Raw genomic sequence first — 22,383 nt, forward strand, 5'->3', positions numbered from 1 at the left:
TGCTCCACTGCTGGTGGGAGTGTAGACTGCTGCAACCACTGTGGAAATCAGCATGGAGATACCTCAAAGAACTAGGACTGGAAATCCCATTTGACCCCACTATTCCACTGCTGGAGATCTTCCCCAAAGAATTAAAAGAATCATACCACAGTGATATATGTGTACCCATGTTCATAGCAGCACAGTTTGTGACAGCTAAAACTTGGAAACAGCCCAAATGCCCATCAACTGGAGACTGGATAAAGAAAATGTGGTTTTTTTATAAAATGGAGTACTACTCAGCCATAAAAAATGAGAAATTAGAGACATTTATAGCTAAGTGGATGCACATTGAGGGAATACTCTTAAGTGAAATAAATAGGACACACATGTGTAAATACTGAATAGTTTCTCTGGTGTGAGAAACTGAAAGTGTAAATAAGGACTAAATGTATAATAGGTCATGTGAAATAGGAAGAAAAGGGGCAAAGGGGAAGGAAGTGGGAGGGCTAGGGGAAAGGATAGAAGGGAATGGGATTAACATGAGAAAATGGAAAAATAGGAACAAAATCTTTGTAAATAGGGAGGAATGGAGGAGTTGAAGGGAGGGCTGGGCAAGGGTGAAAAATAAGAACCAAGAGAGACTATGTAAAGGTGCAAATTTTCAATGATGAACGTCATTATATTGTATACCTAAAATGTACCAATGATTAGAATGAATAATCAATAACGCAAAATAGGAAGAAAAGGTCCAAAGGGGTAGGGGTAGTGGGAGGGGCAGGGGAAAGGAAAGAAGGGAAAGGAAAAACGATGAGAAATGGAAAAAATGGAAATAAAGTCTTCGTAAATAGGGAAGGGTGGAGGGGGTGAAGGGAGGGCTAGGAATGGGGAAAAAATAAGAACCAAGATGCATAATGTAAAGGTACAATTCCCAATGAGAAATGTAATTGTGTTGTATACCTACAATGTGCCAATAAAAGAATTTAATAAAGTGCAAAAAAAAAAAGAGGAATCAAGATATATCACATACAGGCACAAATTCCCTTTGATGAATGGGATCATTATGTATATTTCAATTGTACTTATAAAATTAATTTTAAAAAATAAATTTCAACGGCCTCAGTGATAAGGCCTGAGAACAGGAAAAACAACAAAACCAGGATAATATAGGTTCAAGAATATACCTGATTTGAGAATCATTTTCTAATGACTACTAATGCATAGTTTGTATTAAATTGGTTCCATAGCATCAGTCTTCAGTGTACCATGATGCTCTGTGATTTACATAAGGAGCCTAGAGAATATATTCCTGTAATATTTTCCTAATAAGGCCAAGCTGGAGGTTATAACTGACAACTGAAGAGAAGCAGCTGAAATAATTGTGACAAGTTCGAGAATTATGAGAGTATGAACCTGGTGCAGGTCAATGACATGTCTGGGTCAAATGATAAAGGAAGGAATGATTAATAACCACAGCCATAGGCCTATGCCAGGTTCACATACTAATAGTAACTGTAGACTGAACAAGGCAAATCATAAAGAGTTGATTAGTAAGGATTGTAAGGTTCTTGGCTGACAGCAATAAAGATGACCTATGTTTGAGTAGAGGAGACAGCAGTCTCTGTGGGGAGAGCCAGGGACAGACTCTGCTGCAACGAATTGCCTTTCTTGTTTCTAGATGCCAGAATATTCACCATTTAGAAGTCATTGCTTTGGATTAGGTACTAACAACCTGTCTTTGTACCATATAACAAATTACTTCAATATGTAGTGACTTAAAAACAATGTACATTTATCATCTCACAATTCCTGTGAGTCAGATATCTGGGTGTGACCTGTCTGGATCCGCTGCTTCCTTCCTGTCTCTAATCAGGCTGAAATCAGGTGCCACTTCAAGGTCTGGGGATTCATCTGAAGGTTCAGTCAGGGAAGGATTTACATCCAAGTTCATACGGTTATTGGGAGAATTCAGTTTCTTGCAGGCTGTTAAGTGGATAGTCTCAGTTCCTCACTAAATCTTGGTCAGAGGTGGTCTTCAGTCCCTTGTCATGTTCCACTGTCCAAATTATGGTAGCAATCTGCTTCACCAAAGCATTCAAGTCAAAAAGACAGAAGAAAGAGTCTCTAAATAGATAGAATCTGTAATGGTTTCTAATATAATTAAAGGACTGACATCGCATCACATTTTCCAATCTACTCACTAGAAGCAAGTAACCAAGCCCATCCTACATTCAAAGGGAAAGAAATTACACAAATGAATAAATAGTAGGAAACAGTTCATTGAGGGCCATGTCATTTGCTGCCAACCACACTGTTTCTTGATGTCCTGTTTTAAAATGTTAGTGCTCAGGGAGAAGATAAGACCATTCTGATCATTCTTTAGTACAGTAAACACAATTTTTAGGTTTCTTTGAAATTATGGGAAGCCAAATGAAAACTAGGGAAGTTAAGAGGAGCTATAAAATGGCAAAGATCTCAGAAAATGGAGATGGGGAGTGAGGATGTTGACCCACCAATTCAGGAGTTAAGTGGCTAGGACCAGCATCACTGGACCTTGAGAAAATACTCTGACTCTGGGATGAGTGAAATTAAACGTGAGTCAGCAAATATGGACTGTAGCTAAATAAAAGGTAGCTTGAAACTGAACAAAGAGGAAAATAATATATGAGGGCCCTGAAGGTGATAGTTATTCTACAATTGCAAGCTCTTTGGAAGAGTATAAATCTGTCCTTTTCTCTGCATGTAAAGGGCCTGAATGACTCCTTAGATTAACATACAGAAAATAATGGCAGTTTGGGGATATAATGGAGGGAGAGCACAAAAAACCTGTTTACCTTTCCTAGAAGACAAGGCTTTCAAACACTAGGATACACTGCTAAATTGGTGATTATAAAAAAAAGTAGACAGAAGGGAAAGGAAAAATTATGAGAAAAGAAAAAATGGAAATGAAATCTATGTAAGTAGGGAAGGGTGGAGGGGTGAAGGGGGCACAGGCAATGGGGAAAAAAACAAGAGCCAAGATACATCATGTACAGGTACAAGCACCCAATGATAAATGTAAACATATTATATACCTAAAATATACCAATAAAAGAATTTAAGGAAAAAAATATATATATAAGTGTGTTCATTTTTGGAACATTCTCATTTACCTTAGTGCTCTGTATGTTTCTGTGTTGAATCTGTTTCCCCTATCCTGGTTGGCCTGGGGTTAGGGAATTACTGAAGTCAAAGTGAGCATCATTTTAACCCTGTTGTCTGACCAAATGGATGCTTGATCGCACGGAGATTCTATTCTTCTATGTTTATATTGTTGTTGTTTATTTGTTTTTAGTTTTGGCAGCCCTGGAGATTGAACCGAGGGCCTTCACACTAAGCACTAAGTACCCCAGTCCTTTTTAAAATTTGTTATCTTGAGACAAGTTCTCATTAAGTCACTAAGTTGCCCAAGTTGGGCTTGAACTTGCAATCCTCCTGCCTCAGCTTCCAACAAGTATGCATCACAGTGCCTGACTTCTACATTTACATTTACCAAACATTCAAATAAAAAATACAACTAAATTAATTAGTTTCCACTGGGAAGAGATTTTCCAGAAAAATCAGATTACACTAGTTTGATGCGTTGGTACATTTTCTATATAGTGCAAGTAAACTGTTTCCTCTTCTTCTTCTTCTTCTTCTTCTTCTTCTTCTTCTTCTTCTTCTTCTTCTTCTTCTCTTTTTTTTTTACTGTCTTCATTTTATCAAAGTTATTTTCACAGGGAACAATTATTTTCTGTTTAAATTTCCTGTTACACCTTGGATGCAATGGCATTATGCATGCCTGTATAATCCCAGCACTCAGAAGGCTGAGGCAAGGCGACCACAGGTTAGAGTCCTGCCTGGGCAACTTAGCAACTTGGCAAGACCCTGGCTCAAAATAAAAAATAAAAAGGCCTGGGAAATGTAGCCCAGTGTCAAAACCTGGGTTCAAGCCACTCCCAGTACCACAAAACAAAACAAAACAAAACAAAACCTCAACACTGATTTCGGTTTAGTACTTTTGGTTTTGGGGTTTTTTTCCCACATTAAGTTTTATCAAGTAGTACTTTTTGTTTTTCATTTCTTAAACAATTTTACTATATGCAGTTTCAGTTTATTTTTAAAATTCATAATATTTTTACTTTATTAAATAATTTAGTATTATTTATTTTAGTCAGTTTATTTGATTTAGTACTTATTGTTTTATTTATTTTTATCACTTCGTGGTGATTATTTCACTGATAGTTACATATCTAAACAAGTACAAGAGTGACCGTTTATATTTAATCCTTAGTGAATCCATGGAAAAACTGAGAGTAGTTCCCTTGCCCAAGGCTGAATTGCTATAAGAATACTGAGTTCTCCACCTGGAGTGCACCTTCCACACTCTGAACAGTCTCCAAAAGCACTGATACCTGCAAGCACTGATACCTGCAAGGATTTCTTGTTTAATTCATCTGGTGTGGAGCTTAGACACTGTTATTTTTTTTTAAACTCCCACATCATTTTAAGAGGCAGCCAGAATCAGAACGCTGTTCTTAAAAGCTAGAGATGCCCTGTCCAATACAGTAGCCAGTAACTGCAGGGAGTTATTTAAATTTAAGTCACTGAAATTAAATAAAAACTAAGATTGGGCTCCTCAATCACTCTCGCCCACTCAGACACCGGATTTCTATCATCTCAGAAAGTTCTATGGGGCAGCCTAGTCTGGAGTCCAGATCAGGAGCTCTCAGCCCAGCTGCATAGTGGAAACACTCAACCTGGGGAGCAGATGAAGCTGGCCACTCACCCCAAAACAGCGAAACCAGCACGTCTGGGCTGAACATCCTGGGGCCAAAGACCTGGGCAGCGACCAGGGTCACCTCCCTCCCCTCCACCTCCCTTCTGAGCAGCCTATAGTAAAAAGGAAGATGTCCAGTGAAGCCTAGGACAGGATTCCAGGTTCTGTAGCTGGGTTGGCCTGAGCGTCTTCCATGTCTCGAACCAAAGCTTTCTTTTACAGGCATTTGAAACTTAATTTTGTCCATACAAAACTAATCCATCCTCTGAAATTGGCTCTGGGGCCCCTCGGGCTTAGGGGTCCCCACTCATGGGTATGTGGGTGGGTAGGTGGGGTGCTGAGTATCCCCAAGGCAGTTCCCAGATAGAGGTCCCAAACTGGAGACACGGATGGATGGATGGATGAATGGATGGATGGATGGATGGATGGCTTCCTGAGGTCCCACTGAGGGCCAGCACACCAGTCTGGTCTAATGAAAACATCCAAAAGCTTCCAGTGGTAATTAGGAAAAACACAGAGTGACAAATAAACCAGAAGCCAAAGGGAGAGGAGAGGACAGGGACAGTGGAGGGAGAAGAGACAAAGGAAAGAATGAACTAAAAGAGGATGGAGTCAAGAAAGAAAAGGAGCAAAGCAAAAGACTTGTGGACAGAGGTACAGAGAGACACTACACAAAATGAGGGAGGCCTTGGGCCAGGGATTTAGCTCAGTGGCACCGCAACTGCCTCACAAGTGCAAGGTCCTGAGTTCGATCCCCAGTACCAAACAAAAAAAATGAGGGAGATGAGGGAAATTCTAGATGCAGATGGAAAAAGCAGAAGATGGAGATCTGGAAGAGGGAGCAGAGGTTGGACAGAAGGAGATAGGGTGGAAGAACTTGTGCCCCCGGCTCTGGAAAGGGCCCAAGGAGTACACTCAGTGAGCTCACAGAAGACAGGCCCAGAAACCCCAGAAATGAAGGCGGTGGCTGCAGGAAGACCCACTGCAACCTCACTGAAACCACATAGGGGACTGAGTTGGTGACAGCAGCAAAATGTTCATTGAGCTGAATTCATTCAACTTCTCTTTCTTTCAAAATCCAAACTGTCAGGATGGGGATTTAGCTAAGTGGCGCCACGCCTGCCGGGCAAGCGCAAGGTCCTGAGTTCGATCCCTGGTACCAAAAAAAAAATCTAAACTGTCAAATGACTGCTCTTGTTACTTCCTGGTGTAGTTATTATTTTCACAATCTTACAATTTTCTGCTTTTAGGCTTGCTTTGATTCCTTTCCACTTTTGAGAAGAGTGAACCTATTATCTGGTCTAATCTTGGGGGCATTCACAGAATCCCCTTGCAGGGCCCTGTGCTTCCCTCTGCTCCAGATAGGTCACTCTAGCCACCCAGCATTCAAGCAAACTGCTGTCAAGGTGGAAGAGCCCATGTGTTCCCATCATTTCCTCTCAGGGCAGTGTAGTTTTGGCAGCCTCTGATTTTCTTTGCATATTTATGAATGTAAGTTTGCATTCAACTTAGTTTAGTTACAATCTTAATAGCTAAAAATGCAAAATTTAGATAAATGTTTGGAAAAATCAAAAACATCCAAGTAGTTATAGGAAAAGAGGTTCTGGTAAATTGCTTAGTAAATTAACCATTCTGCAAATTGACAGTTGAGAAACTGATTTCTAGCAAACCGGCCTGCAGTGACCTGATCATGTGGGGAACTGGTTTTCAGGAAGCTGGCTGCCGCCAGGAGCTAAAGGACACCCAATGAGAGGGTCCCAAGGCTCCGTGCACCCATCCTCCTCCATGTGACATATGACCCACACAGCCAGAACAGCCTGTGTGTGGCCCCAGGCTACTCTAGTACAGGCAGTAGTCAGGGTCAAAATCAAAATATGTATATAGCCCCTTCTTTTCTGCTGCCTTTGTGTTCTCAGAAACTCTCCACGAGGCCTGTAAAAATGCTGAGTATGATAAAGAAAGTGAAACATGAATTTCCTCCATGTGCCCTGAAGTAACCAGATTGTCCACCTCTCCCTCACTCAACTCTCTCAACTCCAGCAACAGCAGGGGAATCGAACTCTCAAGAAGAACCCAGCAACTGTTCGGGGTTTCCCAGAGTCTCTTGAGAGGAGCAGGGTCTCAGGGACCATGAGTATGTCACAAAGACCGGCCCTTCAATCATTGTTCCACCATCACAAGCCTTTGAGAGAATTCTGCAATCTCCAGAGCCTCAGTTTCCCCATCTGTAATGATGACAATTGTACAGGAGCACCCAACCCATGCAAAAAGATCTTGTATATGAGGCTCAGCACAGGAACAGGCACTGGGCTCCGCTTTCTGTAAGCATCAGCTGTGGGTTTTGCTGTTAATAGCAACCTGACATTGAGTACCCCCTCCCAGTCTGGCCCCGCTGCTCATGAGACTGAGTCCCCCAGCAAGACCTGAGCCCAGCACCCTTCCACTTGTAGCTCTGCAGAGCCTACCCTTGCCCACCATCAGTCAGAGTGACTGGCCTCCTCCAGGAAACCTTCCAGGACTCCCAAGTGTCCAGAGTTGCTCCCTCCCTGATCTGCTGGTCCACCATTCTGGCTAAAAGACACTGTCTGGCCTTCCACAATGCATCTGCATGGGAAGGTAGCTCAGCTTGAACTGATTCCAACCCCCAAACCCTGTGCAGGGGGTGCTGCTGGGCTCCACAGATGAATGAGATAGGCCCAAGAGGCCCCAGGCAGAGGAGGCCCAAGCAGCAGGCCTGGGACCCAAACCTTGCAGCCCCTCCTTCAGAGGGTCCAGTGAAAACATCTTCATCATCCCTAGAAACACCATACTCTGCACCCTCTGTCCACATAGCCACAGAAAGATGGTAGCAGTTGAATTTTTCTTCCAAGCATGTAAGATTTCAAATTTTCCAGGTGTTTTGGAGCCTGAGACCCTGCCCAGGTTCTTGAACGCTCCTCCTTCTTCCCCTCCACCCTCAGGGTAAACAAGCCAGGCCTCTGAGCCTCAGATATCAGCTGCTCCAGTTCCCAAACAAAAGCTCCCTTATGAGCAGGGTCCCAAACAGCAAGCCCACACCTGATTGTTGGACCTACATGTCTGTAAACAGCACTGGACACATAAACCCACCCCTGCTTGTACCTAACACAGCAGACCACTGTCCTACCTATCAGGAACCACGGAACACCTTACCCTGACAGAGTTTGTCACTATGCAGGTTCACCAGGCACATCTCCCAGTCTACTCACACACACAACAATACCACTAGTCAGCCTACAAGCTGGGTTGGTCTTGCCCATCCCTGTCACCAGCACACATGGTTCAGGGCCTCAATAGCCAGAGAAGCCATCCATCACCTACCTAGAAGGGGCCTGCTTGTGCCACCATGACTTGGCTCCAGCTAGTCCCCCTTCTCACCTGAAAACCCTCCCCACTGTGTACATGAAATAGCAGAAACCCCAACAAGAGAGTTACCAGGCTGTGTTACCCATTATTACTATCCTGACTTCAAAATCATAAGTCTCACCTTGATTCCCACTTCTTTCACATGGCCTTCTTCAATGGCGCTGGGCTAGCTGCAGCTTTGCCTGCCTGCCTGGTTCCTGGAGTATGCTGCTGCCCTCATCAGCCTGGACTGGGCAGGTTCCCACAGGGAGCCCCGCCCCAGGAGCCTCAGGGCTGGAGCAAGAGATCAAGTGCCTTCTTCTCCCTGGGGCACAAGCTGCCTGTCCAAACTCAGAGGTATCTGATTCTAGCCCTGGAGCCTGGGTAGCTCTCAGCTGTACCTGCACTGAGTTCCTGAGGCACAGTCTCTCCCCAGCATCTACGCAGAACTGTGCCTCTTGGCTCAGGAGGGGCAACCCTCAAAAGGCCAGCTCTCTAGGGCCAGATTCTGCATCCACCACAGCCTACCTGTTTCTTCAAGCCCAGAACCATCCACCCCTCACCTGTTCCTTCCCATCGTCTCATGGTCTTTGACCACCACATGAAGCTCAGATCCCTGGTCCAGAGGGATGCCCTTGAGGTCCCACTCAAAGCCCTGGAAGAAAAGAAAAAATGTCATCTTAACCTGTGGCCCCAGGAGAAGAGACTGTGTCTGGTTTGCCCTTGTGCCACAGGGCACTGAGAAGAAGTGAGTGACTCTCGAGAGTGAGTGAGTGAGTGGATGGGCTGGGTGGGTGAATGAATGAATACCAGAGTTCTAGACTTTGGAGCTGTCAGTGAACATTGAAAGCAACAGCAGTGAGATTACACTCTCGTGGCCCCCTCTCCCAAGCCAATTCCAACTCTTTCCCTAGGAAGCTAAGTCAAAATTACAGATGGAAAAATGCCAGGTGACCTGTAGGGTCCTCAAGGACCAAGATCAATGTCTTCATCCTGAAACCAGGCCCCTGATGGGCAGTGTGAGTTACTGTCCTATCGGGTAGGGCCCATCAGAGGTCCCAAAATGCTCCTCAGAGTAAAGGCTCCTCTGTGCATCCTGATCTGTCCCCATAAAGTAACCAGGGCTCCCAGAGGACCACATGAGAGCCATATATGCAGAGAGCTGAGTGAGGAGTCAGAGGCCAGTGGGAGCCACTGGAGGACCTAGTTAATGGGGAGGGGGGAAGTGAGCTTTTGGCAGAGAGAACAGTCTGTGTGAGAGGGGTGAGGTAGGCAAGGGAGCCCCTCAACATCCTCCAAATGGCGGGGAGGGGGAACAAAGAAAAAAGACATCTTACTGCTCTCCATACCATATCCATGCCACAGGGCAATATCTCCATTTACAGCCCCCCTCCCAAGTCGTTAGGACCAGGAGGTTTTAGTTGGCACTGTGGGCCACCAGCCCTCCTCTCCTTGAAGATATCACTGAAAAAGCCACCTCCTCCATCAACTTGTCAGCAGTGACAGAGCCAGCAAAGAAAGAGAAAGGGACAGGGAAAAACTTGCATACCTCATTCCACACGGGGTTCACACTGTTCTTGATGACTTTGGTTCTCTTCTTCACCCCTACAGAGACACAAAAGGGAGAGTGGAGAGATGCATCCACCCTGTACCCTCCACCCAGTTAGGTTTGGCTGCCGAGACTGACACTTTGGCTCAGCCACCAAAGGAATTCCTACGAAACCAGGAGACTCCCTGAGAAGCCCACCAAGAAAAGTCCAATGCCAACCACATGACTTCTCTTTCTCAACTCTGGGACTTCCACCAGCAGCCTCATCAGAAGGATGTTTTTTCAAGAAAACACCCAGGCTGACTCTTCTTAATGAGTTTTTGTTGTCATTTCTGACTTTTTAAATAAACTTTTAAAATTGTAAATAAATGTTCTCATTCTAAAAATGAATAATCTTCCTTAGAAATTATTAAATTTTTCTTTTTGAAAATATCCACCTTCACATACTGTATGATTCCACTTATAGAAAATGTCTAGAATAGGTGAATCCATGAAGACAGAAAGCAGATTCGTGATTTCCAAGGGAGGAGTAAAAGACAATGGAAATGGGGAGTGATCAATTAATGAATATGGGATTTCATTTCAGGGTGTTGAAAATGTTGTGGAATTAGATTGTGATAATAGTTGTGCAAAATTGCAAACTAAAACTCATCTAAATTATTCACTTCTAAGTAGTTTAAATGGTGAATTTTATGGTATGTGAATTGTACCTCCATGAAAATAAAATTACTCTCTGCTCCAAGGCCTTGAAGGGGTTTCTGTGAAGCAAGCTGCTCTGAGGCAGCTCTACCTGCCTGAGGGAATGGAGAACGGCTTTGGGTAAAGAAGAAGAACTTAGGCTGTAATGGCTGAGACCTGACCCACAGGGTCCCAGATGTCAGATCTGTGCAAAAGGGTAGAATATCAGTGCCCAGTGCTGTGGGGCAGGTGTGCCATGAAGAAAATGTGGTAAGAAAGATGCATAGGGAGATCTCCTAGTGCCTGGGTCTGTAACGCTGAGGGGGGAGCTCCTTCTCATGAAAGATCTGGGGCTGGGGAGGATGGGCCTGGGTTGCAGCCTTTGGTCCAATACTGGACCCAGAAAGTGCATTTCTGAGTAATCCAAAAGGAAGGGAAAGGAAGGGAAGGGAAGGGGAGGGGAGGGGAGGGGAAGGGAAAGGGGAAAGGCAAGGGGAAAGGGAAGAGAAAAAGTTTGGACAGAGCTTCTGTCTCCCTACTTAAGGTGTCACTTACTGGATTGGTAGGATCAGAGTGCGGAGAGTCCCACTAAGTCCACTAAGATGCGGACCCATCTTTCCACAGAGACATATGAACCCACAGAGAAAAAGAGCTACTGAGAGTCCCAGAGAAGGAGATAAAGCACCTAATAAAGCTTTGCTCTGCAGCACTTTGTTTTAAGAGGGACACAGAATGGGCTAAACATGTTGGCTTTTACAGTAAGCATCAGGAACAGACGCGTGGATGCTCAACAGACAATGGAAAGTGTTCATTCAGACACAGAACATTACTTGTGAGAGGCTCAGTGAAAAGTCTTTGCTCTCCACCTGGACTGCTCCACTTTCAGAGAGTACTGCCTGCATGGGAAAGTCCTGACATCTCTGGAAACTTCTCCAGGAACACCAGCTCCTTCAAAGCAGAGCATTGTTGGTGCTTATTCAGCCTGATGAGTGCAGCCTCCTGCGAGATCACCCCCTACCCACCTGGTTCTGAGCAGGAAGAAGAGAGAGGTCAAGGATATGGGAAGGGATCTGGAAGGATTTGGAGGAGATGAGAAGGGGGAGGACTTGGTAGATTCTAAGGCAACTATTTTGAAAGCAGTTGTTCTGCTTACTTGCATTCCTCTAGAAATTCTGATAAACCTCCCTCAGTGGGAGAGGGTGAGCCCCCACCCCACTTCCTCCTGGTTGAAAATCATGGTGTAGGAAAGACAGTGATCTCTGGAATGATATAGATCACTATGGATTGCTCCTTTTCTGTGATTCCTGAGAGAGTATTTCTCCAACTCTTTGGTCCCAGGATATCACTCTTCACAATTAGTGTGCCCTTATGGAGCTTTTATTTAGGTCACTTGTGTCTATCAAATTGTACCACATTAGACATTAAAACTGAGGCATTTTAAATATTAATTTAGTAATTGATTTAAAATAATGACAAGAAGCCCTATACATATTAACATAAATGATATATTTCTACAAAAAATAACTCTATCTTCCAAAACAAAAGGAAAAGAAAAAAAGTGATACTGCTTTCCATTTTGCAAGTCTTTTTAATGCTTGGCTGGATTATTGTATCTACTTCTACATTCAATCTATTGACATATCTCATCTTGGTTGCTATCCACAAATAAAGTCCAGCCAGATATGTCATTAGAAAGATGTGCATGTTTTAATGAACTTTCAGGTAATTGTGAATATCCTTCAAAACCACACTAAAACTCAATAAGTCGGGCCGGGGATTTAGCTCAGTGGTTTTGCCGCCTGCTGCTCAAGCGCAAGGACCCGAGTTTGATCCCCGGTATGAAAAAGAAAAAAAACATCTCAATAAGTCATAATTCTTAAACTTCTTAAAGGTAAGTTACAATGTGAAATCTAGGTCAATGAGCATTTTGTACTCTGTTATATTAGAATTACTTATTCTATCTTGTATTTTCAATGGATCTTTTACCCATTTGTATTTCTGTAACATTTGCAGTGTGTTGGTCATTTGGAAAGTTTTTATTCAACGAGTTACACAGATTTTTCAAATGTTGAAACATTTCATTAGACATTACGAAAAATCACATTTATTAATATCACTACCAATCTCATCAAAAAATCTATAATCTGGGAAGCTGGAAGAGATAAGTTTTCTAAAATTCCAATTTTGTCCTCAAAAGAAACAAGTTATAAATATTAGCTATTTTCCTTGAAGTAACAGGCCACTTTTTCATTTTCAAGAAAATACTTGGGGGTGAAGTTATTGAACTTGCTTAGCATCCACGAGGCCCTGGATTTGATCCTTAATACCATAAAAAAGCAAAGAAAGAAGAAGGGGAAGGAAGGCAGAAGGAAGGGAAGGAGGGAGAGGAAGGGAAGGGGGAAAGAAGGGAAAGAGAAAAAGAAAAATCAGCCAAATGCTCATATCTGAATAACCACAATTCGTCAGTCATTCTTCCAGTAAAATAGAATTCCATGAAAAAAACAACCAACCAACCTGTGGCTACTTCAGCTTGTAGCTCAAGCAGTTATGCAAATGTTTTTCCTTTTGAAAACCTCCATTTTTCAGTGTACAGCAGAAATATTCTGTGTTCGTTCCCACAACATATGTACTAGAGGATTAAAATTAACAATTTTTCTGCTTCATCAAGGACATTCTTATGTGAAGCTAGATTTTTTTTTTTTAAATGTGAGTACATTCCATTAAAGAATACAACTGCTACATTTTGTTGCCAAGGGCTTGACTGGTGTCAAGGTGCCCATGGTTTTACCCTCCATAGCTCTGGGGCCAGCAGTGAAAATGTCAATACAGTGAAAAAGGCATATAGCTCTTAGTATCCTTATGAAGGTAGTTTTGACCTTTCTGACCTGCCCAAAGAGTCTTCGAAAATTCATTTAAGATTTCAGCCTCAGTTTACTCATTTGTAAGGTCATACTGTAATAATACCTCCAGAAGGCACTGTGAAAATTCAACAAAATAAGATGTATGAGGTGCCCAGCAGCCAGCAGCCTAAAATGTGAGTTCACTTTCCCTCTCCTCCCCTCTATGCTCCACTGTGATACATTCAATGAATTCCAGTGAACTTCTACTGACTCTTCAATACCCAGCTCAGTTGTCTCTCTGGTAAGCCTCTCCCGGCTCTCCCAGGGCTGGCTGCTCTCTTTGGTGCTCCCTAAGCCAGCTAGGACCACATATACTGCATAGCAGGAGAACAGTGTGCCTCGATGCTGGCCCCCGCCAGGCTGTTTATTCTGTGGCTCACCTGTGTTAGTAGTCCTAGTACCTAGTCCAGTACATGGGTGCAAACTGAAGGGTCCTTTTTTTTCCTCCAAAGTTGGTTGCAAGTTCACTTCCTCACCAGAAGCACTATTCTTGGGAAATGCCATAAGACTTCCTTAATGGTATGGGTCTGTGCTAGTGGGTAAAAGGAAGAGAGGAGGCATGGGTTCTGGAAGGGGCACAGGTTACCTTTCTGATGCTGGTGCAGGCCTGCCCTGTGAGCCACTCTGAACCTTCTTGTGGGCCATGTTGCTGTGGCTCTCACAGAAGCTGAGCACTTGGCTTTGGAGTCTTTCAATAATAGGTACACCGGGGCCGGGGATTTAGCTCAGTGGTTCTGCCGCCTGCTTCGTAAGCACAAGGACCCGAGTTCGATCCTCAGCACCAAAAAACCCCCCAAAAAACAAAAAAGCAACAAAAAAAATAATAGGTACACCATGTGCACTTGGGTAGAGCTCATCACCTTCCTAGGCCTTGGCTCTGCTGCCAGCAAATTGATAATAATTGTCTGCTGCATAGGGTTTTCAGGAGACATGAGAGGCAAGAGTGTCCACTAAGTGTCCACTTCCCCTCCCCTATTACAGACCAGCTTCCTATGACTAAGAGGAGTAACACAGACAATTCTATCTGTAGCCTCTCTTGAATTATCTGCTTGGAAACTCATTTCCTGGTGCTCCCGGCTACCATAATTGGGCAATATGTGTGCCAAGCACTGAGTTAAGCATCTTTTAGCCATTTTCCACTCCCTGTCTTCCCTGAAGATGAGGAAAACAAAATCCCATGATGAGATTTCAGAATGTCCTGGTCAGAAGAGCTAACTCTGGGGTCCTCTGGGTGACATTAGGCAGGGGTCACTGATGGGTACTACACCCCAGCACATCACATGATTTACACACAACAAGGAAAAGGAAGGCACAATGGCTAATCACAAAGGAATCAGTAGCTCCATCCTCATCATAGATTTAGACCTGTCCTGTCCTTGGTAATTAATTTTGACCTTGAGAGATGTGGCCTTAAGTGTGTCATTCAACAAACTGGAGAGCTCACAGCTTATTCTGGGGGCAGAGAGAAGGGACTGCACCCTCTCTCCAGACTTCTCTGCAGAAGTGGGGTCCAGAAGGCATCCGTGAGAACTGTGAGAAAGCCCTGGGGTGCCTCTCCAGACTGAATGGCTCAGCCAGTCACAGAAAGACCAATACTGGATAACTCCGCCTACAAGGGAAACCCAGAGGACTCAAAATCATAGAGACAAAGTAGGATGGTGGTTCCCAGGGCTGGGAAAAACACACAGAGAGAGTTAACATTTAATGGGTACCGAGTTTCAGATGAGGAAGATGAAGAGTTCTGGGGACGGATGATGGTGATGATTGCACAAAAGGGTAAATGTGATTTTTGTTTGTTTTGTTATGTGTGGTTTTGATTTTGGTTTTGGGAGGTTTATTTGGGTACTGAGGATGGAAACCAGAGTTTCATGCATATGTGCTGTACCACTGAGTTGCACCTTCAGACGTATAACATATTTAATACAGTACCACTGCACTGTATGCTTTAAAATGGTTAAGATGATAGATTTTATGTGCTGTGTTTCTTACCACGGTTTTTTAGAAGTCTAGGTGGGAAATAGTGAGGACATAGGTGGTGGGCCTGGGTCTACTGGCCAGTATCAGGATGGGGAGGGAAGAGGGGGAGGAGCAGAGGATGACTTCAAGGGTCTGACTGAGAGCATATGAGTGGCTGCTGGCATCTCCAGCTAGAGATGGAATGGAGAGCAGGAGGGGAGTACAGGGGTGACAAGACATATGCTTGGATGCTCTGGGGGCCTTCCAATCCTGCAGGCAGCCTCTAGGCAGCCTTTCATTTATCCTGCAAATATGTATTGAGAGCTTGCTCTGTGTGGGGCACTGTCCTGCCACCCTGTTAGAATACCCACAAGACAAAGAAAGTGACAAAAATTCAAATATCAGCAGACAACCAGAAGGCAGCAGCAAGTGAAACCAGAGAAGACAGACCTGGATTCTGCTTTACTTCCTGGCACAGATGGCTCTAACAAAAAGGGGAGGTACATTCTACCTCCCCATCTGTGGACCCCAAGACCTAGGCAGCTATCACGCTCCACATCACCAGCACGGTACCACTCTTCTCTCCCTCAAGTACCCTCTGCCATTCTCATCTTTGTAAACCTCATTTGGAGCCACACAGTCCAGAAGAGAAGGTGCTGGGAGGAGCAGTGGGGAGTGGACATACTGGCTGCAGAGGAATGCACTGAGGGGGTGGTCTTTAAACTCAAAGGCCAGTTAGAACCGGGAGAGATGTTTCTATCCAGTTCTTATTTGTCAGTTAAAGAAACTAAACTAATTGAGGAAGTCATTGGAAATGTCATTCACACATATGATCAGTCAAAACTATTTGCCACAGCCCAGTTACTCCAGGCACTTTCAGATAACTCATTAATTAATACAAGAACAAAGGTAGAACCAGTATTCATTAATAGCCTGTACCCTGAGGTCCCTAAGCAGGGAAGCCAAAAAGTACCCTCAGAGTCCAGCCTCCCAGAGCTCATAGTCTATTTTGGGAGGCAGGTCCTGAAATTACATCTGAGGTTGGAATGCCCAGGGAACAACTGCAAGGAGAGCAAGGCCAGCCCAGACCCAGCCCAGACCCAGCCCAGCCCAGATGAGGTACAATCAAAAAATACGGTGTGTGCTTAAAATTTTTTTAAGTTTATTACAATAAAAGACACATTGCCATTAATCCCCCTCAGAATACTCCCTTTGGCTTGAACACACTTTTCACACATGCTTGCCACTTTCTGAAGCAGTTTGGAAATCTTCTTTCGTGAGTGTCTGTAGTTGCACTGTCATGGTTACCCCAAGGTCCTGAATCAACTCAAAGCATTTACCTTCTATGGTCATTTGGACTTTCAGTAAGAAGCAGAAGCCGAATGGTATCAGATCTGGTTTTAAAAAAGTGAATAAGGATACTCCGTAATATTCTCAAGAGCCGGCCTTTCCATTAGATGGGACACTGCATGCAGAAGCTTCCACCATACTTTGTATCACACCTCATAAAAACACTCATGAAAGAGGACTTCCAGAACTGCTTCCGAAAGTGGCAAGAATGATGGGATACATGTATGTGAAGCATCAGGGAGTATTTTGAAGAGGATTAATAGCACTATATCTTTTATTGTAATACATTTGTCAAACATTCAGTGAATATTTTGATCACTCCTTGTACATTTCAAGCTATGTTGGGACCAACTATACAGTGCAGGGTGGCTTCCCTTAGGTGGGCTTCTGTCCCCTCTGTGCCCTCCAAAATACTCAGAGATCTATCACAAACACCTATACTTTGGCTACACTCAGAAAAACTTAGCTTCCAGAGTGGAGGAATCAGGGAAGCAGGCACTGGGCTTTCTTAAAACTCCCCACACCATTCTGGTGTGGTACAGGCTAGAGGCTCGGAGCTTGGGTGCTCATAAGTTCTGGGCCTGATTCTAGTGGCTGCCCCTCACTTAACATCAACTCAGCCTCAAACTCCATTGTGACTGCCCTGTAGAAAAGCACCTTAGGTTCACCTGTCCCAGCATCTCCTACCACTTTTTCTCAAGGTGTGGTTCCAAAATGGCCTATATCCCCTAGGTACCAAATGTTGCTTCTTTCACTCTCCAGCCATGCCAGATCAGATGCACTCAGAGGGAACCAGGAGTCTGTTTATCAAACACACTCTCCAGGTGATTCTTGGGCAGAGTGAAGTATGAGGACCACATCCAGATGGAGCAATGTTCCCAGACACATCTGGAGGGTGGCTAGAGGCTGGACCAGAAAAGGCACAAACACTGCACCTACTTGTGCTCCACACCGGGATATGCCAATGGATAAACAGGACACTTCACTGTCCTTGAAGAGTCCTGGCATCCTAAGTGTGGAGCTGAGTACTGAGCACAAGCCAGAGGAGCTCGGTACTGTACTAGCAGACCTGAAAAGGTGCTGTTGCATCTGGACAGGAGACTGACAGCCAGGGGAGTCCTGGGTGCCTTCATAGAGAAGGCGGCAATGAAGCTTTGAATAGACTTTGAATGGATGGAGATGTTACATTCTATTATATTTGAGTTTCCTTGAGGCTCATCAGTGCAAATAAGTAGTAGGGCTTTATAAAAGGTGGTAATACAGAGATTTGTGGAAGACAGAAGGTACACATGTTCAGGGTACCTGAGCCACAGCAACAACCAAAAGGAGCTAATGGATTTGGTCACCTGCCTGACTGAAGGGCAGTGCCCACTTCCAGGGCAAAGTTCCCTTCCATGACCCCAGAACACATCATGTAACTTCCCAGGCTTTCCATTTCCTCATCTGCAGAATATCAGGAGCCACCACAGGACTGCTGCTGAACCAGGGTAAGCACTACAAACAGACAGGACAGAGTTTCAGAGCATCTGAGAGTCCTCAGCTGATGTGGCCCCAGAGGGGTCAGTGTCCTTAGGGAATTTGTTTTTTTGACAATGCTGAGTTCCCACATTTATTTTTTTGGTGGTGCTGGGGATTGAACCCACAGCTTAACACATACTAGGTAAGTGCTGTACCTTTGAGCTACCCAGCCCTGTCCCCGAGCTCCTATCAGCAAAGGCCTAGACAGCATGTGATGGAGAGGGAGAAAAGTAGTTGCTCTCACATAGTGAGCACCCAGACATGTCACTGACCAATGAACATGACACTATTATCTAAAAGGTTTCAAAGCACATTTTAATAAGGAATACATATAAATTGCCCCCATAACAAAGAATAAAAACTACACCCAAAGCCAGGAGTGGTGGCACATGCCTGTAATCCCAGCACTCAGGAGGCTTAGGCAGGAGGATTGCCACGTGTTCGAGGCCAGCCTGAACTACTTAGTTCCTGCCTCAAAAGAAAAAAAAAAACACTACACTTAGAACTCTGCTAAATTGTGCCATTTATCTATCATTATTATGGGGCTGCTTGGGATACATGGAGATCATAGTTCAAAACCAAAGAGCACCCTGGGTACCCCTGCTGTTTTCAAACTTCCTGAAAAGCACTGCCACTGTCCCCTCCACATTGGACTATCTTTTGTGATATGCTGTGTTTTCAGTTCCACAAAGTCCAGAGTATGGCTCCTAAGAGGAAAACATTCTCCTCTCTTTATTTATCTTTTACTGCAGAACTGGGGTCCTGACTCACAGCTATTGTTCCTCCTCTCAATTTGACAGATCTTTCCTCTTCCTTTTCCCTCCTGAGACACCCCTTGCCATCCCGTGGGAATCCCTGGCTGACCTCGGGGTGGAGAGAGGAGGGCCTTCCCAGAGAGAGACACTACATAGAGGGACTTAGCTCCTGGAATTTGGAAAAACATTCTTGACGTTTCTCAAAATTCCTGGATCAAGGCCATACCCATCTTAGTCCTCTTCCTCCTGGTTGAAGATAGGTGGATTCAATATGGCCAAGATGCAATAAAGAAAATGAATGAATGAAAGATACAACTTTCAAAGCATGCCATCCTAACGCTCAGTTCAGTGGCCCTGATTCCTCTCTGCCTTCTACACCCAACTTCCAACCCAGCTTTATGCCCACTACTCGGTAAGAGCTTGGACTTGATTCCTTCGGGACCTCACCTTAGAAAATTGACAACCAACAAATTAACAGCACTTTGAATCTTCCCAGACTTCCAAACCCTGTGCTCTGCTCCGTGTCGTTCTCCTCAGTTCCAGGGTTGGACCCTCTGACAAATGAAGCATCTGGGCCCTCGAGTGGGCTTGGCCCCCAACCGGGGCCACAGAGCAGGCAGTGCTGAGTTGTGCGGAGCCCCCCCACCCCGGGGGCTCTCACCTCGGAAAGTCAAACTGGCGACGGGGTCGCTGCGCCGGTCCTTCTTCACACTGGGGAGGTTGCTGGCCCTCACCAGCAGGCAGCACAGCATGGCTGGGCGGCAGTCCCAGGCGCTCCGAGGTGCAGCGACAGGGCAGGGCAAGGCAAAGGCGTGAGCACCTGGCCCGGGCCCTGACCGAGCGAGCAGGCAAGCGCTGGGCTCCCGGCAGACGCTCCAAGAGGAAGCTTGTCGCCTTCACAGCGCCGGGGCCAAGAAGTGGCCCACCCGCGATGGGAGTCCGCGGAGGACACCCAACACCCACTGGGCGGATCCTCCCCACCCGCCCCTGCCCTGATCCGCCCCGTAGCCGGAGGGGCGGGGCTCGGACGAGAGCCTGTGGGGCCGCTGGTCCCTTACGCCGGGGGTCCCGGCCCCCGCCGGGAATGGAAACGTAGCCGACGCGTGGCTGCTGAGTTCCGACGAGGTGCCGCGGGTCCCGCTCCGTCCGAGCCCAGGGCTCCCCAGACTTCACTGGCTGGCCGCGGAACGCTCGGTGGAGGGGTGGGAGGGAAGAATGGGCACAAGCAGGATAAGGGGGATCGGCAGCACGCGAGCGTGTCCGCGGGAGCCGCAATCCCAGCGACTGCTGGAGGGGCGTGTTCGCAGCACCAGCGCGCGGGCGTCTCGAGCTGTGCCTGGGCGCCGCTAGGCCTCCTCGCCAGCCCCTTCCCGGCGCTGAGGAGCTGGTTCTCTCCATCGCAGCTGGCCCTAGACGACGGTCCCCACGTGCTGGGAAGCCTTGGGGGCAGGGGTGACTGCAAAGCCTGAGCTTCCGCGAACCTGCCTCTGAGCAGCCACGGTTCTTAGCAGACGTTTGCGTGTTGTCCGGCTCCTTCCAGCTTATGAACTTGACCGCAGAGCCCTGGCTTCTCACCTCTGTATCCTAGCACTCCTGCACTAGCCCCGGACTGCACTATATCTCCACCCTCCCGCCAAGTCCTCACCAGATAACCTCCTTTTTCACCCTAAACTTGTAACTTTAGTAGTTATTAACATAATTCTATGCCACAAACTCTCAGCTCTCTTTCTCCTCTCTTATTTTGGGAGAGACAACATTTTCACAAGGATAAATCATAACTTCAGGGATTCCTGTTTTGCCTATTCTTTATCTGCACCCTAACAGATACATGCGTAGGAGAGAAACACAGGAGCTTAGGGCAGTGCTTGATCGTCATGACCCCTCATTCTAGTGGACCTCTACTCCTGCCAGCTGTCATATTGTTTCCATAGTCTCCTCAGTCTCCGCTCCTAGAACACTACTTAATATTCCCCTCTCTCCCCAAACCTACAATACCTCTTATCCATACCCACTCTCAATCTGCTTCCTATTTACTGAGCGGAAAACATCCTCAGGCTCCCAGATTATCCTTCTAAGCCCCGTGGGCATTTGTGCCAAATCCTTTGCTTTCTCTTCTATTTTTATGAATGAACTAGCAATGGACTTGGGAATAGATTCCATTGAGCGACAAGTCTCTGCAACCCTCCCCCATCACCACCTTTTCCCTGTCTACTGGATCATTCCATCAACAGACATGATTCTACTGCTCTTAATAAAACACCCTCTTTGCTGGGAGCGGTGGTACATGTCTGTAATTCCAACTATTTAGGAGGCTGAAGTAGGAAGACCACACGTTCAAGTCCAGCCTGGGCATCTTAGCAAGACCTTCTCTCAAAAACAAAAAATAAAAAGTACTGGGGATGTAGCTCCGTAGTAGAACACTTGTCTGGCATGCATCAAGTCCCCAGTACCATCAAAAAAGAAAATTCTTCCCCCTCGACCCCTCTACCCGACCCGTGCATGCCCCATCCCCAGGCTGGCCTTGAATTCTCAGTGCTCCTTCCTCAGACTACCAAGTGCTGGGATTACAGCAGTGTGCCAGACATCACACACAGCTTCATAGCTTGTGTGTGTGTGTGTGTGTGTGTGTGTACACAGATACATGGCCTGAGGATCAAACCCAGGGCTTTGAGGTGCACGACTGCTGAGCTACACCTCCAGCTACATTGTTGCCTTGACAATAACTTTTGAAGAAGCTGTTCATTCTTCCTGTCTCCACTGTTTCTCCACTTACCTTTCTTGAACCACTCAATCATGCTTTCAACCCTATCGTGACACCAAAGCTGCAAATTCTATCAGCTATACTTTAAACAATATTCAAAAAGGGAAAATAAAGTTTTTTAAAAATATCTAAAATCCCACCACCTGTCAGCTCCACTGGAACCCCCTCAGTTGAAGCCACTGTCATTACCTGCCTGAATCATCACAAGAGGCTCCCTCAGCATCTCTCGCTTCTGCTCTTGCCCTCCCACCCACAGTCTATTCTCCATCCAATCAGCATTACCTGGTTTCACTCCTCCACTAAAAGTCCTTTGATGGCTCCCATATCACTTGGAACAAAATCCAAAGTCCTTAAGTGATATTCAAAGCCCTGCCAGACCTCACCGACCTCTCCTCCCACCCTTCTTCAAGCCTGTTAGCCTTCTAGTGGCTCCTCGGACATGTCAGGTAGGTGCCCTACAGGGACTTTCCTAGCCATTCCTGCTAACTGTAATAACCACCCCTTTCCTTCCTTCAGGTATCCACTCTAATGGGACCTCCCTTGGCCCCCAAGCTCTTTCCTGCTTTCTTTATTTTTGCACCAATCATTAGGTAATATATAAATCTTATTTCTTTTCCATCTTCCCCATTAGAATATCTGCTTTATTTACTGTTGTTTCATCAGCACCTGGGGCAGTGCCTGGCACAAAGTAGGTTCTCCATAAATATTGTCTAAATGGTTGACTGCAAGAACAAATGAATCACATGTCCACCAGCAGTCACCTCCAACATGGT

At 45.5% G+C, this 22,383-nt stretch overlaps 1 protein-coding gene across 23 annotated transcripts in view; it reads right to left on the minus strand.

Annotated features, from left to right (window-relative positions):
- The window catches only part of Dysf (dysferlin), a 228,036-nt gene that overhangs the window by 192,877 nt on the left and 12,776 nt on the right, over positions 1-22,383 (minus strand). For 10 of the 23 annotated variants that reach the window (XM_004849886.3, XM_004849883.3, XM_087215921.1 and 7 more), the window contains exons 1-3: positions 19,511-19,735; positions 9,693-9,748; positions 8,707-8,798 (exon numbers count right to left, since the gene is read on the minus strand). In XM_004849886.3, the coding sequence (XP_004849943.1) occupies positions 8,707-8,798; positions 9,693-9,748; positions 19,511-19,601 (239 nt within the window). In that variant the 5' untranslated portion in view covers positions 19,602-19,735. Of the gene's footprint in view, positions 1-8,706; positions 8,799-9,692; positions 9,749-19,510; positions 19,738-22,383 lie in introns of those variants that run through there. The other 13 variants (XM_004849888.3, XM_004849885.4, XM_087215922.1 and 10 more) reach the window with 3 other exon arrangements.

This window comes from Heterocephalus glaber, unplaced genomic scaffold (assembly GCF_053883595.1).
Source record: "Heterocephalus glaber isolate CG9 unplaced genomic scaffold, H.glaber_assembly_v1.0 deba00001456, whole genome shotgun sequence".
Taxonomy (NCBI): Eukaryota; Metazoa; Chordata; class Mammalia; order Rodentia; family Bathyergidae; genus Heterocephalus; species Heterocephalus glaber.